The sequence below is a fragment of the Bubalus bubalis genome, chromosome 3 (assembly GCF_019923935.1).
Source record: "Bubalus bubalis isolate 160015118507 breed Murrah chromosome 3, NDDB_SH_1, whole genome shotgun sequence".
Taxonomy (NCBI): Eukaryota; Metazoa; Chordata; class Mammalia; order Artiodactyla; family Bovidae; genus Bubalus; species Bubalus bubalis.
Window position 1 is genome coordinate 98,977,429 of NC_059159.1, and position 17,294 is coordinate 98,994,722.

Sequence of the window (17,294 nt, forward strand, 5' to 3'; positions counted from 1 at the left end):
TCTCAAAGGGACTCTCAGGAGTCTTTTACAGCACCACAGTTCAAAAGCATCAGTTCTTCGGCGCTCAGCTTTCTTTATAGTCCAACTCTCACATCCATAAATGACTACAGGAAAAACCATAGCCTTGACTAGATGGACCTTTGTGGGCAAAGTAATGTCTCTACTTTTTAATATGCTGTCTAGGTTGGTCATAACTTTCCTTCCAAGGAGTAAGCGTCTTTTAATTTCATGGCTGAAATCACCATCTGCAGTGATTTTCGGAGAGGGCAATGGCACCCCACTCCAGTACTCTTGCCTGGAGAATCCCATGGATGGAGGAGCCCAGTGGGCTGCTGTCCATGGGGTCACTAGGAGTCGGATATGACTGAGCAACTTCACTTTCACTTTTCACTTTCATGCATTGGAGAAGGAAATGGCAACCCACTCCAGTGTTCTTGCCTGGAGAATCCCAGGGACAGGGGAGCCTGATGGGCTACCGTCTATGGGGTTGCACAGAGTTGGACATGACTGAAGCGACTTACCAGCAGCAGCAGCAGCAGTGATTTTAGAGCCCCCAAAAATAAAGTCAGCCACTGTTTCCACTGTCTCCCCATCTATTTGCCATGAAGTAATGGGACCAGTACTTTGGCCACCTCATGCAAAGAGTTGACCCATTGGAAAAGACTCTGATGCTGGGAGGGATTGGGAGCAGGAGGAAAAGGGGACAACAGAGGATGAGATGGCTGGATGGCATCACCGACTCAATAGATGTGAGTTTGAGTGTACTCCAGGAGTTGGTGATGGACAGGGAGGCCTGGCATGCTGCAATTCATGGGGTCGCAAAGAGTCAGACACAACTGAGTAACTGAACTGAATGGGACCAGATGCCATGGTCTTCGTTTTCTGAATGTTGAGCTTTAAGCCAACTTTTTCACTCTCCTCTTTCACTTTCATCAAGAAGTTCTTAGTTCACTTTCTGCCATAAGGGTGGGGTTATCTGCATGTCTGAGGTTATTGATATTTCTCCCGGCAATCTTGATTCCACCTTGTGCTTCCTCCAGCCCAGCATTTCTCATGATGTACTCAGCATATAAGTTAAATAAGCAGGGTGACAATGTACAGCCTTGATGTACTCCTTTTCCTGTTTGGAACCAGTCTGTTGTTCCATGTCCAGTTCTAACTGTTGCTTCCTGACCTGCATACCCTATTAAAAATAAAAACAGTTATGAGAGAGGTGGTCTTTTGGCAATGGTTGGATACTTGACTTTTGGCATCCCTACTGTGCTTTACAAATGTTTATTTAGGAAATTCCTTTTTTTTTTCTTATTATTTGGTAAGTCTAAAATTTGTGAAAGCTTTTTTATTTGCAAGCCAGAACACCCTAAGGATGTTTTCTCTAGTTGTATATTTGAATTCCCCTTCCCTGATTTCTGGTTTGTGTGAATGCCAAACACTGTTTAATAAAAAGCCTTGTAAGATTATTGATGCCATTACAAGATTACATATTAGTATGTTTTTTAAGGTTTGCTACAGACTCATGTTCAATCTGAGATTGATTACCCATAGATAGCTATATTTTTACTAAAATGGCAAAGGAAGATTTCAAGCATGAAAATAAGAGTTACAACATTCAATTAAAAAAAAAAACAACAGTTATTTCAGAAGCCTTTTTGATGTCAGGTTATAGAAAAGTTTGTGGTTTCTTTTTCCTTCCTATAGGCCCTATGATGCAGGGAGCTCAAATCTGGTGCTCTGTGCCAACCTAGAGGAGTGGGATGGGGTGGGAGGAGGGAGGGAGGTTCAAGAGGGAGAGGACATACATCATTCCTATGGCTGATTAGTGTTGATGTAAGGCAGAGACCAACACAATATTGTAAAGCAATTATCCTCCAATTAAAAATAACTTAAAAATTAATTTGAAATCAACCTAGAATAATGATATGGTTTCATGTACATTATCCAGCTTTCTTCAGTAACTAACATCTGATTTTTATCCCGGCCGACCTTGGCAATTTCAGATCTCTTTTATAACAACGTCATGTAAATTGTATGCCAGTTTCCATTGTTATGTTACTTCTGGCCATATTTTCTTTGCCCATACTTGGGTTTCAGGCTGTCATGGGAAATGAGCTAGACATCTCTTCAAATGGACTGTTGGGCATAGCCACTGTCAGAAATGGGTGTCAGTTTCTATTGTGGACAATGTCACAACCACACACATGCCTTAAAGCTGAAATGCGTTCATGGGTGGTGGCCTCTCACTGCCCCTTATCTGATGTATTTGAAACACTGTGTCATCATTAAATAGATCCTTGACTTCTTTTTTTTCTAGTTGTCTTACTTGTAGAAACTTACCACTCCACTATTCTTGTCTGGGAAATCCCATGGACAGAGGAGCCTTTTGGCTACAGTCCATGGGGTCGCAGAGGCTTGGACACAGTTTAGCAACTAAAAAACAACAATCTTCTTTATGTGCTGCCCTTAGTGGGGTCCTTGATATTCACTATTGATTCTGTTTGTGATATTTTGATAACATTATAACCCTGATGACAGAAATCTGATGTTCTGGGCAGTGTGATAAAAATACATGCACAGATCTTAATGAAAATGATCAAGTTCCCTTGTTACATATCCACAGCAACGGATCACCATTGAGCCAGGGACATCCTACAGACTGCAAGGGCTGAGACCAAACAGCTTGTACTACTTCCGTCTGGCGGCACGCTCTCCCCAAGGCCTGGGTGCTTCCACAGCTGAAATATCAGCCAGAACCATGCAGTCAAGTAGGTGTCTCTCTTTGCTTATATTCTGCCCCTTTTTTCCACTAGGAAGTGTTGCCGGCTTTTATCCTCACCAACAGACTTGCTAATTCATATTCTTTTAATAGCTGGTAGTCTCTATATCAGCAAGTGTCCAGTTTTAGAGATTAGAGTTATCAAGACCTTGGTTTTCAGGCTGGGTCCAAATGACAGATCCCATTCTCTCACTCCTGGAATTGAAAGTCATTTAGAGAAGTTAGGAAACCTCCTGGAGAAGGCAATGGCACCCCACTCCAATGTTCTTGCCTGGAGAATCCCAGGGACAGGGGAGCCTGGTGGATTGCCGTCTATGGGGTTGCACAGAGTCGAACATGACTGAAGCAACCTAGCAGCAGCAGCAGCAACAGTAAGCCTCCTTGAGAAAAATGGGTAAAAACGTTGAATTTTGCTGTAAGGCAAAATTCAGGTTGAGAACACTGCAAAATAATCAGAGGAGGGCTTAGCAAAGATAGCTAAAGACCAAACTTTCACCTCTTTTAAAGACAGATTTTAACTTTGCTTATGACCAAGTCTTCATGTCACCTATTTGTTCCTAGTTTGTTGTTAACTTTGCAAGTAGTTCATATGAAAATTTGAAACATTCACAGAAGATCTGTATTTGGACAAATTTAGGAACAATGGAATAATCACAAGTATAGTGGCGAACCTAAATTGTATTTCGTTTCCTCAGGTTTCTTTTCATTTGGGGACTCTTACTCTAAAGCACAGTTGTGTTGATCACAATGGAGTTCATTTTGTCTAGGGAGGACTGTTCTGTATAATGTGTTATATGGCAGGTTGTTTTTGATGGAAAGTCTGGCGGCTTATATAATACTACTGTTTGCTCTTTATTAATAAGTTTCTATAATTTATTAAACAACCATTTTTCTTGAACGGTATTTTGGACTTTCCTTAGATTTTAAAAGTATTTTATATTTTATGTGGTTTGTGATATAGTGACATAGATATGTACAAAATGAATATGTGGAATTTCATAAAGAGGATGTTCTATTGACCTAATTTCTAGACTATCAGAAAACATGAAATTTACAGTTTTTTAGAGAATGAGTTTCCTTTCATATAAGCAAGTCTTCCAGAATTTCATATTCTATAGATAAATCTTTTCAGTTTTTGATGATAAAATTCATAGTTTTCCTCAACACATGATTATTCATATGAAAAGTATTAGTATTCTGTTGCTTAATCCCTTACTGATTATAGTTTATTCCTATAACATTCCATTTCTTGTAAAACTCAAACATGTAAATCAGTGCAGTATTGTGTCTTCTTTGAGTTCCAGGCAGGCTAATAAGTAATATTGCAGAAGATAACTCTTAAAATCAGACATTTAATTAACAGGAAGGTGACATGCTTTAATATTATATTTTGCATGTTTTTTACAAACTTAAGTTTTTTTGTAAATATACACCTAATGTATACTTACATGCTTCCCTGGTGGCTCAAATGATAAAGAATCCGACTGCATTGCAGAAGACCTGGGTTTGATCTCTGGGTTGGGAAGAACCCCTGGAGGAGGGCATGGCAACCCACTCCAGTATTCTTGCCTGGAGAAGTCTGTGGACAGAGGAGCCTGGTGGGCTACAGTCCCTGGGGTCACAAAGAGTAGGACACGACTGAGCAACTAAGCACAGCACAGCAAATACATATATAGATACTTACATACAGAGAGACAGAATGGACTTCCTATAACCACATCAAAAGCTTATCTACTCTTTATTAGAGTTTCAAGTGGTGTTGCATATACTCTCGCAGAATAGGTCTGAAGGTAGGAATGCAGTGAAAACCAAATTGGTTTTTTAAAAAGAATTACAAATGAGTCTTTGCTGTTACATGAACAACTCAATTTATTATGAATGATAGTGCATATGAAATAGTTTCATAATTTGAGATATAAGAACCTATAGTCAGAATCAATAAAAATGATGTTCTTGTGATTTTGCAAATCTTATACCAGATTTACAAGGCTATTTAATGATAATTTTCTTTTTGTCTGTACAAAGATCTTTTCATTTTGATTGCCTATAATGAAGAACACAAGACATGTAAATTAAGAAAGACTGATAATTGTCTATATAATAAGATATACCTGACACCACATATTATTAAGGTTCACAGAATGTAAAGAACTACTCAAACTGCATGTTCAAATACAAAAAAAAAAAATAGAAATGTTTTACTCTTCAGTCATGTATATTGTCTTATATATATATGCATACATATTTACATGTATTTTATCTAAATTCTTTGTGCTTCTTTAGGAATATTATAATAGTAGTCACATTGTTCTTTCTTGCTTTTTTTCAAATAATGATATGTTTGATTTATTTGATGGAAAATAATTACTCAGAAGGTTACTAGTTTATATTAAAATGGGCATTAAGAAAGTTTATCTTTTAACTCTCATGTAAATTCTACTTTATATGAATAATTATGTACAAAATGAAAAGAGCTACATACAAATTGGAAGATAAGTCATATCTTTCCCAGATGGTTCTCAGGATTTTTTTAAACAGTTCTTTTTAATGGCTGTGTTATTGACATTTTGTAAGGGATAGATGATTTTTATTGATTTTACCAAAATTTGCTGGTGGGATCTAATTCTTCACTAGCAATGATGTCCCAAGAAGAGTTATAATTTTTTTAAAAAAAACTGGAAGCTGACATAGGGTAAGTACAAGTTACAGTCAGAATCAACCAGCCTGACATTTACCCTCGGGTAGGTAAACCTTGGACTGCATTTTCATCCTCTGTCGATCTGCATGCTCACTGTATATGGGCTATGATCAGTATCACGCTAACACTTCTCATTAGAACTGGTCAGAATACTGATTTTCAGATAGTCAGAGGGAACCCTTTTATGTTCGTTGGGTTTTATGTACTTCTCTTTTTAAAATTTTAATTGGCAGAAGGGCATCTAACAGTTATTGCCGCTTTTCACACTGAAGAACCTTTTTGCAAATGAGTACTGTATATGATTCAGAATGCAGTTCAGTAGCCAAAGCTTGAAATGGTGTCTCTTAAACATCATCAGACTCTCATGTAACAAATCTTGTACTGTTTGCAGCTTTTTATGAAGTTCGATAGTCTGTAAAATAGGGCTGGGGAATACTGAGGGATTGTTTTAGAAGAAGAATTTAAATTGCAGGTAGGTAATTTTATTTGAGGCTCTGTTATCTTAAGATTTCATTTTCACATATTCCCCCCACCCATTGTTTAACAATTATTTTTGGTCATTTATTCATTTTTTGGTTTATTCATATTACTAAGCCAAGGTTCATAAATTTATCTTTAAAATTTTAAGTTTCAAAGTCTTATTTTCATTTTGTTGCCCTTCTTGTTCGTCTATTTATTTTCGCCTTTTCTTTTGTTTTATCATTTTTTTTTTTTCCAACCACTCCTGTCCTTTCACTCAAACCCTCCTTTAACTCACTACCAAAATAAGAGCCGTCAGCTCCTCCTCAAGACATTAGTTGCACCAGTCCAAGTTCCACTAGTATTTTGGTAAGTTGGCAACCTCCACCAGTGGACAAACAGAACGGCATTATTACTGAATACTCCATCAAGTATACTGCAGTGGATGGAGAAGATGACAAACCTCACGAGATTTTGGGAATCCCTTCGGACACTACCAAATACCTTTTGGAACAGCTGGAAAAATGGACTGAATACCGGATCACTGTGACAGCCCACACCGATGTCGGCCCTGGCCCTGAGAGCTTGTCCGTGTTGATTCGAACCGATGAAGATGGTATGTTGCCTCTGCTCCATCAGTTTGCGCCCTTCTACCACGGTCTTGCTCTGCTGTCTTTTGATAGGCTAACAGTAATGTGCTTTTTTCTGCTCATCTTTTTTTACCCAGTGTCACTGTAACTTCAGCAATTTTTGCTAAAGACCTATCTTTGCTACGGCCTGGGAAATTTTTTTTTTTTTTTAATCTCAACACAGTCATTTGCTTCCTTTTTAAAGAACAGTTTGCTCCTGTGACCTTGCAATCCAGGCCCTTCTCTGTACCTCCATCTAATGTCTTCTGCATTTTTCTTGGCTTTTTGTAGTCGCTTCTTTTACATTTTGATGTTAACTTTTCAAAAGCGCCTTCTTATCTTCTTGTTGCCTTTTTGTCTTGAACATTTCAGAGACAGTGATGTTCGACATTCAGTTTTTGGCATCTGTTGTATGGAATACCTTTGATATGAGAAAAAAAAAAAAGAAGAAAATCCATATAATCAAGAATCTTTTTATTCTGCTAAAAAAGAAACCTAAAAAACACACACAGCAATCAACAACCAGTTTTTGTTATTATTTCAATGCTATACTTCTTTGTGCTTTAATGCTTTGAACCTCAAAGCATCTTCCTTGGCTTTTGTACATTTTTTACATGTTTTTCTATTTCTCTGATACTCTTTTTTTCTTCCATTTTTTTTCTTTTTTTTGGCATCGGTCATGCTTTTTGATCTTTTCTTAAAAGGTAGAGCAGATTGGTTGAGCATTTTCATTGGTTGAAAATGTTTGTATTCCACAAACAAACATGGTGGGGTCTACCCATATTTTTTTTTTAAACCTAAGTAAAGAAAATGCTCTGACTGGGTGGGACAAGTGCCTATAATTTTCTTTTATCCAATGATGTTGTTCCAGTTCCTAGTGGTCCTCCTCGCAAAGTCGAGGTAGAGGCTGTCAACTCAACATCTGTTAAAGTCTCATGGCGCTCACCTGTGCCCAATAAACAGCATGGCCAGATAAGAGGATACCAGGTGCATTATGTGAGGATGGAAAATGGTGAGCCCAAGGGCCAGCCCATGCTGAAGGATGTCATGCTGGCTGATGCACAGGTAAGCATCTGAGAAATTACACAGGTATACTTTTATAGGATACATCTGTTTTAGCCTGTACCTTAAAATGGGCCCCATTTTCACTTTTTCTTTGATATTTTAAAATATCTATACAAAATTCTAGATTTTTAAGAAACTTGAAGTATAATTGATTTGCAGTGTTGTGTTAATTTCTACTGTACAGCAAAGTGATTCAGTGATACAGATATAGACAAAGATACAAAGGTTTGCCTCTGCTAATCCCAGCCTCTCGCTCTGTCCTTCCTGGACCCTGCATCCCACTTAACAACTAGAAGTCTGTTCTCTATGCATGTGGAGTCTATTTCTGTTTTGTAGATAAGTTCATAACATTCTAGCTTTAAAAACACACGATCCATATTTATCTTTTCAGTTAACGTTGACTTCAAGTGAGGAAGTGAATTGAAATGACACATCTGATTCAAAACACAGAATATTTTTTTTTTCAATACAGATACTTGGCTCTCTACAGCTATTTCTCAGTTTGCCTTTCTGACTTTTAAAAAAAAATTGACTTAATTAAATCAAAGGGAAGAATTTTAAACAGCAATTTTGCTGATAGTCTACTTTCTACTATGCTAAAAGTATTTGAAACTAAGTTAATCTGTAATTTCTAAATGAATGCCTTCTTTCACTGAAGTAAACATTTTTATTTGGGGAAATGTATCCAGACAGTATTTTTATCTATCATTTATTTACCAAATTACATATTTAATTAAAATAATTATTTCATTTCCAAGAAAATGAAGATAATGATAATGACAAAAATTATAGAATTTCCCAGGGAATTAATGAGATCCTGTATGTTGAGCCAGTTAAAATTATTAAGTGTAGTTGAGTTTGTGAGAAATTCTTTCAAGCCAAAGGCAGTGATTTATAACCATATAATCACAACTTGGTTTTGTAATAAGTTATTTAAAAGAGGACTTTATATTTTTTCAACTTTTAAATAAAAAACAATATCATAATAAATCTACTTGCACATATTTTTCTGAAAGGGAGAGGAAGATTGTAATTAATAAGCATCCTGCTGGGGATTATACACATCCCATGGAGTAGTTTACCTTGTCCTAGTAGTGATGGGGTATGAGAATGGAGTGTTTTGCTTATTCAGCAAAATTGGTAGTTGGGCCTGGAAATAGATGGGATTAATGCAAATTTGAAACCAATTCAGTCTAAAATCCCTTCTTTGAAAGTAGGGAGCATTATGAACAAAATGGAAAACTGTTGTACGGAATTGCTACATTTTGCCTTCTTTTCTCTGTGAAAATAAAAAGGCAATAAATATCCCAGCTTTTTACCCCAGAGTCTTTACTTCATATTTATCCCAGAGTCTTAACTCACAAAGGTGCTTATTTGCTTTAGCTATAAAGCATTCTAACTAAAGGGGTCTAGCTTAGTGACTTATTTACCTCAAAAATCCAGTTGTATGATTTTCATTTGAAGGACATTTCTATAAATTTAGTTGGAGATTCATAGTGTCCCATAATATTCTGGAGAAAGCACTATTGATTTGGCTTTTAATAAATATTTATTTTGTACTACCCGTAAAACAGAAAGTTCTTATATAGTATAAAAAATGCTTACGTTTTATTTGGTGCATCTGTAATTTTGAAAAATAAAGATACGACCATCATGTTTTGATGTCCTTCATCAGTTCTTAGATAAGCTTACATTACAGAACAGTAGCTCTTTTGCTGTTTTCATTGGGAATATGGCAGTCAATGAAATTATATAATGCAAAATGCCTTAAATGTCAGCTCAGTCTTTTTTTCCCTCCTCTTCTGCTTTGGCTTTTCTTTCTTATTTTGCTAATTTTCCTTGTGTTGTTGTTCTGAGTTTTGGTTGATTTATTTTTTGCTCATATCATGTTCTGATAATTCGTTGAACTTTTTTTACATCTTATAGGACTTCATTGATGTACATTTTCAATATAATGAAGATGGTAATCTAAATAGTAACTTGAATTGCATAATCTAGATAGAAATCAAAATAAACGTCACAATGTAGTGTACATAGCACTTTGTGTGCTTTATTGATATTTTAAAAAATTAGTTGGTTTTAGTGATAACAATATAGAGTACATTTACTTTTAATTTCTCAATTAGGAGTGGAGGTGGCAGCATAACACTCATATACTGTTTGGGATTTTATTGTACATACCTCTTCAGTTGTTTATTTTTTCTGTTTTTTTTTTTTTTTTTTTTTTTTTTGTAGTCTAAGGGCACCATTGCCTTTATCAGGCTACAAACTTCTCTTCATTTCTTTTTATTTTGTTTCCCTCCTCCCCAACCTTCTTAATCTCAATCAGTGGGAATTTGATGATACTACTGAACATGTGAGTAATTTGTGGCTGCCTGTCAAAACAGATTATAAATGGCTGCTTTTTACTGATACTCCCCTTTCATTTATTTGTACTGTGACATCACAGTTTGCTTGGATGCATGAACTAACAAATTATTTTTTAAAGTATTTCACTACATGGTATACTTTTTTTTTTAATTTTTTCCCCTCGTTGTTTTGTGAAATTGATGTGGTGCTGCAATTGATGTGGTGCTATTGATTACATAAGAAATATCATGAGTTCACATTGTTTGATGGCTGTTACTAACTCTGCCTTGTGGCGCAGTTAGAGGAGGCATGCTTTAAGTGGAGGTATCACAGACTGGAGATGTCTCGTTTGTTCTGGGCTGCTCATAAATCCTGCTCCAGGGTTGCATATTCAGTGCATAATATGATCTAAATCTGGCACCAATTAACTCTATGTAGAAACGGCAGTTCTCTGTTGAACCCATACGAATTTGAGTGAAATTGCATGAGTGGAAACACCAAGAAGTAGGAGGTATCTTACTGAGTGAAGAATTTTTTAAAAATACTGCAATGAGTGGACTGTGTTAGTCTGTTAGTTTTTATATTGGGAGTTTATTATGTATAAAGTACTGTGGATGACACTGCCTACTAAGTGCTTACAGTCTAGGTGGCTAGGAAGGATGTAAAGTTCAGAAAAGTTCCATGAATACAACCAATGTGATGCCCTCAAGCAATGTATGAATAATTAGTATTTAAATGACAATATCAGTTAGAGCTATGAGCTTAGGGACAGAGCACCAGGATGGTAGACGTCCTGAAATTTATGGAGAACTCATCCCTGATGAGTAGGGATTAAAGAGGTAATCCCTGTATGTCTGTGTCTGTTGCAGAGTTGGAAGTGAGAATGTACTTATTGAAGTACATTCTGAACTCAGCAGAAGAAGACATAGACATAAGAGTGTGACAAAAGTCAGCTGACAATGAGCTTGGCAGTTTGACAGAACTGAAGAGTTCAAGTTATTACATGCATTATATTTTAATATAATGTTGGAAAGATCCAAAGTGAAAAAGTGAAAGTCGCTCAATCAGCTCTGACTCTTTGTGACCCCAAAGACTGTAGCCTGCTAGGCTCCTCTGTCCATGGAATTCTCCAAGCCAGAATACTGGAGTGGTTAGCCCTTCCCTTCTCTAGGGGAAAAAACCTAAAGTTTGAAGCTAAAGACCTGATCTCTAACTCTTCAGTACTTGAGAGATTTTTTTAATGTTAAAAAAGAGCAATAAGATAAAGACTGGTAGGAAATTTTCTTTCATTTAGTAAATAAATATTTTTTGCCAAAACAAAGGTCTCTTATAGAGGTTCTTGGTAAATATGATAATCAAGTTATCACTTCTCATGAAATTGACACCGTAACAGTGTTTTATACACTTCTTTGATCATAACCCATAGTAAAAAATGCATTATTTGCCATGACCAATGCATGTGTATGTTTAAAATAAAGGTTTCACAAAATAATACCTTACTTTTAAATATATTCACATTTTAATGTTCAAGTATATCCATTTGTTTAAAAAAACGCTGGTCTTAAGTGGCTAAATTCATTTCATCAGCTACTAAATGGGTCATTACCTGCAGCTTAAAAATCAATAACTTCATGGATAGATTAAGAGAACTAATACAGTTGATAAGGAAACAAGTTAACAGTTCTTTTCCTAAATCATGAAGTGATTTTCTTTTAAAGTTGAGAATCAGAAATGAAAAAGGGAAAGTTATGATCAATATTTTAAAGGAAGAATGAACAGAACCATACTAACTAGCTAAGAATTTGAAGGAGACTATTGGACCAAAGATTGTTCATAAGTTTTGAAGAGGCTCCATCATTCATTAAAATATGGAAATATTTTATGGAAGAAGGGGGCTCCACTTCTGGGAGTAACGTGTGCTTTAGTTACATTGAATTTGAGATACCACTTGACAGTTTAGGGAAACTGTCCAGCAGATATTCACAGTGTATATACTGCTGGGGCCCTGGGGAAAGTCAAGGCTAGAGATGAATGTAGGATATAGGCAGAAAAAATTCTCTAAGTTTTAGAAATGAAACTAGTTTTTTTATTTTTTAGGACTAGTGAGAAAGGCAGCAGATAAATGGCTGTGTCAGGACATTTGGGAATGACAGCTATTAGCAAGCAGGGGCAAGAATTAGGGTGCAGAATGGAATAGGAGGATACAGAGAGAGGAATAGTGGTTATGATGTCAGCCAGAGAGGGTGTGGAGACCACCAAGGTAGTACAGCCACAGCTTAAAGAAAGAAAATGTAACTCAAGAGACAATGTGATTCGAGCAAAGAGAGGTATGCTAGAGCTAGACCACTGAAGGTTTGAACATTTGCACTGGCACTACTTATATTATCCAGTCACAACCTGTGTGGAAGGAAGGTCATGTGTGATTGGTTAACTTCGATTTTATGAATGAGAAACAGAAGGCTCAGCATTTGTAAATTACTTGCCTCTCAATTTAGTGATAGAATCAAGTGATAGAATCGCTTCTTTTTTCTCCCAACCCAGCCTGTTTTCATCAGTAGTTCTGTGACACGAGGGAGACCTTGGAAATAATAATGTTGAGATTTACCCATCCTAATTTTTGAATTGCCAGTGTGCCTACCATAATTTTAAATGCCACTCTGGAGTGGTTCACTTAATTTTTATATTCTTTGTGATGTTGGTGAAACCATTCCTGAAGGTACAAATCTCTCTCTCAAATTTAGTCTATTCATCTGATAGAATAATTTTTCCAGTGGCTCTTGAGGATGGTATCTGAAATTTTTGAATTTCCACACTGGTGAGATTCCTGCTCTTTTTAGAAAAGCACGTTGTCAAAAGCTGTCATCCCTGGGTTCAGATTCAGCCATTGATTTCTATGGTGCCCCTTACAGCCTTGCACAGAAAAGTCCCGCTGTTCTCCATTCACACAATGAAATCCATTCACTAAGCTCTCACATGCACTATCTTTAGATGCAAAATATAACAGTCAATATTTTCTTAAATTTATCCATATTGAATTTGAAAACATAGCTGTTCCAGAAATCTGAAAAGTTACTTTTTAAATTGTTGTGCGTGTGTGTAGCTCCAAAGAAAATACCAAAACATTAATAGCCAGCACTCTATTTAAAGAATCATGTAACTTCCAATTTGGAAGGATAATTCTTAGACTATCTTCTCTTATAACCATCACAGCTTTGGGTCCTTACTAAGAGAAAGCTAAGGGTTTTGATGAATAGTTTGTGGTATTTAACATTTTCAGAATTGACAGAGCATATATCCATGATGTGATAGAACAAGATCCTGATATGTGGTTTTATGACAAGGCCTCAAAATCTATAGATTGTTCTCCTTAGTTTATAATACTTTTAGTTCTTAACCTATACAACTAACCAGTAATATATTATTTGAGTCCTGAGAAACTTCTGTGGCTGTCTAGGTCCAGCAGACCAGCCACTGGGCAAGATATCAGTATTTATGCGATTAAACATACTATTTGGCATCAGCACCACTAACAGTCTGAGGACCAGACTACGATGGAAGCATAAGGATTGTGGCTGGAGTATCATAACAGCTAGGGTGTGAACTGCTCACTACAAGCCAGACATTGTTTTAACTGTTTGCCCGGTATAACTCATTTAATCCTTTAGTAGCCTAGAGGGTCCTAGCATCCCAACCTTCACATGGAGAACTGAGGCACAGGTGGGGTAAACTCACTTGCCCTGGATCACCAAACTGGTAAATAAGGAAAGGCAAGTTGAAATCCAAGCATTCAGGCGGTCTGACTCCAGTTTTTGTGGTTTCGATTATGACCCCTTAGAGCTGCCTCTGCGGATGGCTGAAGACCCCATTTCAGTGTCAGCATGAAGACAGATCTTGCACAGCATGAGCTCCAGGCATGATGCATCCAGTGCTTGGCATGGCTGCAGGGAATGTTCATGCATGCACAGCATGAAGGCGGATGCCTTGGTTTCCCCCCAGGGCAGCTGTAGCATAGTTTTGAATCATTGTTATTCGGTTGTATCATTTCAGGACATGATTATTTCTGGGCTACAGCCTGAAACTTCCTACTCCCTCACTGTCACAGCTTACACCACTAAAGGAGATGGAGCTCGCAGCAAACCCAAGCTGGTGTCCACCACAGGGGCAGGTAACCATGTCTATGCATATATATGTCTTCAATATGTTTCAGGCAACAATAATAATTTTCAAAATGGTATGGGTGGCTTCTATCAGAGGGGAGAATGGACTGTAGTCAACTTTTGTGGTTTTTGATATATCTTAAGTAAGGTAAAATAATGGAAGAACCTGCTTTGCCCAAATTATTTAATCACTCATTCACCAAATATTATTTGAGTACCTACTGTGCATCAAGAACTATTTCCGGTACTCTGAAGAACAATCAACAAAACAGAAAGAAGCTGGCCTCCTGAAATTTATTTTCTGACTGAGATTGGATAATTAACAAGTGAACAAATGAGTTTTATAATAATAAAATGCCGGGAAGTGATAAATTATGAAAAGAAAGATATGCAGGCATACCTTTAGGCAGTTCCTAGGGGCAGTTTTAGAAACAGTGACGTCTTTTAGAAGCAGGATATTTGAGCTGAGACTTGAATGGTGTGAGGGAGCGGATCCCATGAGGGTCTGGAAGGCAGATCACCTAGGGAGGAAAATCGTGTGACAGCCTCAGCACGCCAACCCCTCCCCCCAAAAAAGAAAAACAAACCTTGTTAGAAGAGCTGCCACCTTGAGCTGGGTTGATGACTTAATATTTTATTTTTTGTCATTTTCTCCTCCTGACCCCTTGTTCTGGGGTATCAAAAGACAACAAATTGCACAAAAGATGGGAAACAAAAAAAGAGAATGAAGAAAGCAGAAAGACTAATAGAGATTGCTCCTTTCTGAAGAACAGAGCTTCTTAGCACTATTGAGACTTATACATTGGTCTGCCACGTTAGGAAAAGTCAGCATGAAGGAAGACCTGACGTTTTAAAACCAATAAATTAAGAGATAATTACAGAAGGATTCTCCTTCAATCCCTTTATATAGAAATCTCCCATGGAACATTTAAACTATGATTTGATTTACTCCTCCCGAATCACTTCTGGCACAACTTTTTAGGAACACACCTCTATGTAAAGGCATAAAGCAAAGAACAGCTGTGATGTTGAGTGCCCTCCTGGGTGCTGTGCTCACTTCCAAATTTGTCTAAATGTCATAAGATTTGCCTCACTCATATCCCGCCACCTGGAACTGCCTCGAGCAGCAGGATTACAGATGGCAAAGCTCCTTCAAGGCAAAATCTTCTGGGCCTTATTTTTTTTAATACCATTGTATCAGGTTAATTCAGCACCCTGCATAGGAGATACAGTACATGTTAAGTGGGACATGCTGACTGTCTAGCTACGGAACCAGCTTCTCCTGGAATGTAGCCAACTAAGAGTGAACCCCTAAAACTGAACCCCAAAATGAAAAAATACACTTCCTTCACCCATATTTATAATTGTGTCTTAAGAAAACTGAAGCGTCTTACATGAAGCATCAACCTCCTAATGCCCGTAATATGGGGAGGGATGTCTGATAATGAGGATGAAAAAGTAGAGGATTTGTCTCCAAGGGATGTGAATCCTAGAACAAGAATGCTACTGCCTACTTTAACGTCACTGAGATTAGCTCGTCACTTTTTAGTCACTGGACAGAACATTATTTAGCATTGTGGATCTTACACACAGAATTATTTTGCAGTTTACATTCGTGATTTCAGATCTTTCTTAATCAATGGAAACTTCATTATTGAGGAAATGCTTATAATTTAGATGTCTGCATGTTTATTTTCTTGGGATCTCCTCACTGTTCTTGAATTGGAAATGGGAGAATCCATCTGAAGAATCCATTTATAGTCTTCTGGATTTTAAATCCAGAAGGAGATTGATAATCCTTCAAAGAGAAAAGCTCCAATGTTTTGTTTTGTTTTGTTTCCTTTTTGATGCCAACCTGTAGTAAGTAAGCATTCCCTAGTCATTAGTGAACAGATTAATTTGCTTTGTTTTGTATACTATTTAAAAAAAAAAAAAACCTTGTATTTATATGACTATGAAGAATTACTGAGTTTATCTCACAGATGTGAACTCCTAATAACCATAGTTATAAAGGTATTTAATTATAGCTTCCACTGAAAATTCACAAATTCCCATTAAATTTTACTTTAATCATAAAATTCCTGGTTTTAGGATAGGTTTATGTATAATACATTGTTCCTAGAATCTGCGAACAATCATATCTTTGAAATAAAGAGTACAGGCCATAACTTAAGCAATCCACATAGGAGTCATGTAACCTGAGGGCTGCTTTTTAATAAAATGTTGGATTTTATGTTTCAGTGATTATGACATTTTTGTAGTTTCTTTGTTAATACTCCCGTGCTCTGCATCATAATAATGAGTCTACTGCCTGAAATCTTGCAGTTTTAGGCAAATTCTTTTGTTTGAATTTTTTTCTGTATTTTTAAATGGTTTCACTACTGTACTGACAGCTGTGTTTAAGGATGAGAGAAAAGTGACTATGATATGGAGAATTTGAAAGTAATTCTAGGCTTAGGCCAGTCAATTATGATTGTTACTACTTAGGTGCTAAGTTCAACTGAAGCTTAGTTTAGAGCCATTGGGACTGAGTGCCTTGATGGATCTCCAATGATTGCTGTTACTAAGTAGTAGAGGGCAGCAGCACATGTGTACCATTTCTGAAGTCCTGACAGATTTTTAAGAGGGAAGAATATAGTAAGCAAATAACTCCAAAGTCAAAAGGGAGAATGGATTATACATCGTGACTTAAAAATTAGCTTATTTACTCTACAGAAGGACCCTCTCTGCTTATTCTAATATGCTCACTACTAAAAATGCCCTCCAATCTCCCCAGAGTAAGTATTTAAGACTCCCTCATTTTTCCAGTCCTCCAGCTCCTAAGTTGGAGCAAGCAGATCCATTGAGCCTGCCACTGTGTGCTCAGTCATGTACGACTTTTTGCGACCCCATGGACTATAACCCGCCATGCCTGTCTTGTCCATGGAATTTTTCAGACCAGAATACTGAAGCGAGTTGCCATTGTCCTCTTCCAGGGGATTTTCCAAACCCAGGAATCAAACCTGTGTCTCTTGCATCTCCAGCATCTGTAGGCAGATTCTTTGCCACTACTGCTACTGACTGCCACTGGATGGCCTTTAAAAGTGGTCCAGACAGTAACCCTAAGGCATCAGAAACCTTGAACCCAAACTCCACACACATGGCACCATCTACTGGTTGTCTTC

General features: G+C 37.1%; 1 protein-coding gene across 32 annotated transcripts in view; it reads left to right on the top strand.

Moving 5' to 3' along the window:
• The window catches only part of PTPRD (protein tyrosine phosphatase receptor type D), a 536,986-nt gene that overhangs the window by 334,788 nt on the left and 184,904 nt on the right, over window positions 1–17,294 (top strand). For 18 of the 32 annotated variants that reach the window (XM_044939860.2, XM_044939874.2, XM_044939864.2 and 15 more), the window contains 5 exons: window positions 2,618–2,762; window positions 6,241–6,546; window positions 7,431–7,624; window positions 9,954–9,980; window positions 14,021–14,138. In XM_044939860.2, the coding sequence (XP_044795795.1) occupies window positions 2,618–2,762; window positions 6,241–6,546; window positions 7,431–7,624; window positions 9,954–9,980; window positions 14,021–14,138 (790 nt within the window). The remainder of the gene's footprint in view (window positions 1–2,617; window positions 2,763–6,240; window positions 6,547–7,430; window positions 7,625–9,953; window positions 9,981–14,020; window positions 14,139–17,294) is intronic. The other 14 variants (XM_044939872.2, XM_044939873.2, XM_044939876.2 and 11 more) reach the window with 2 other exon arrangements.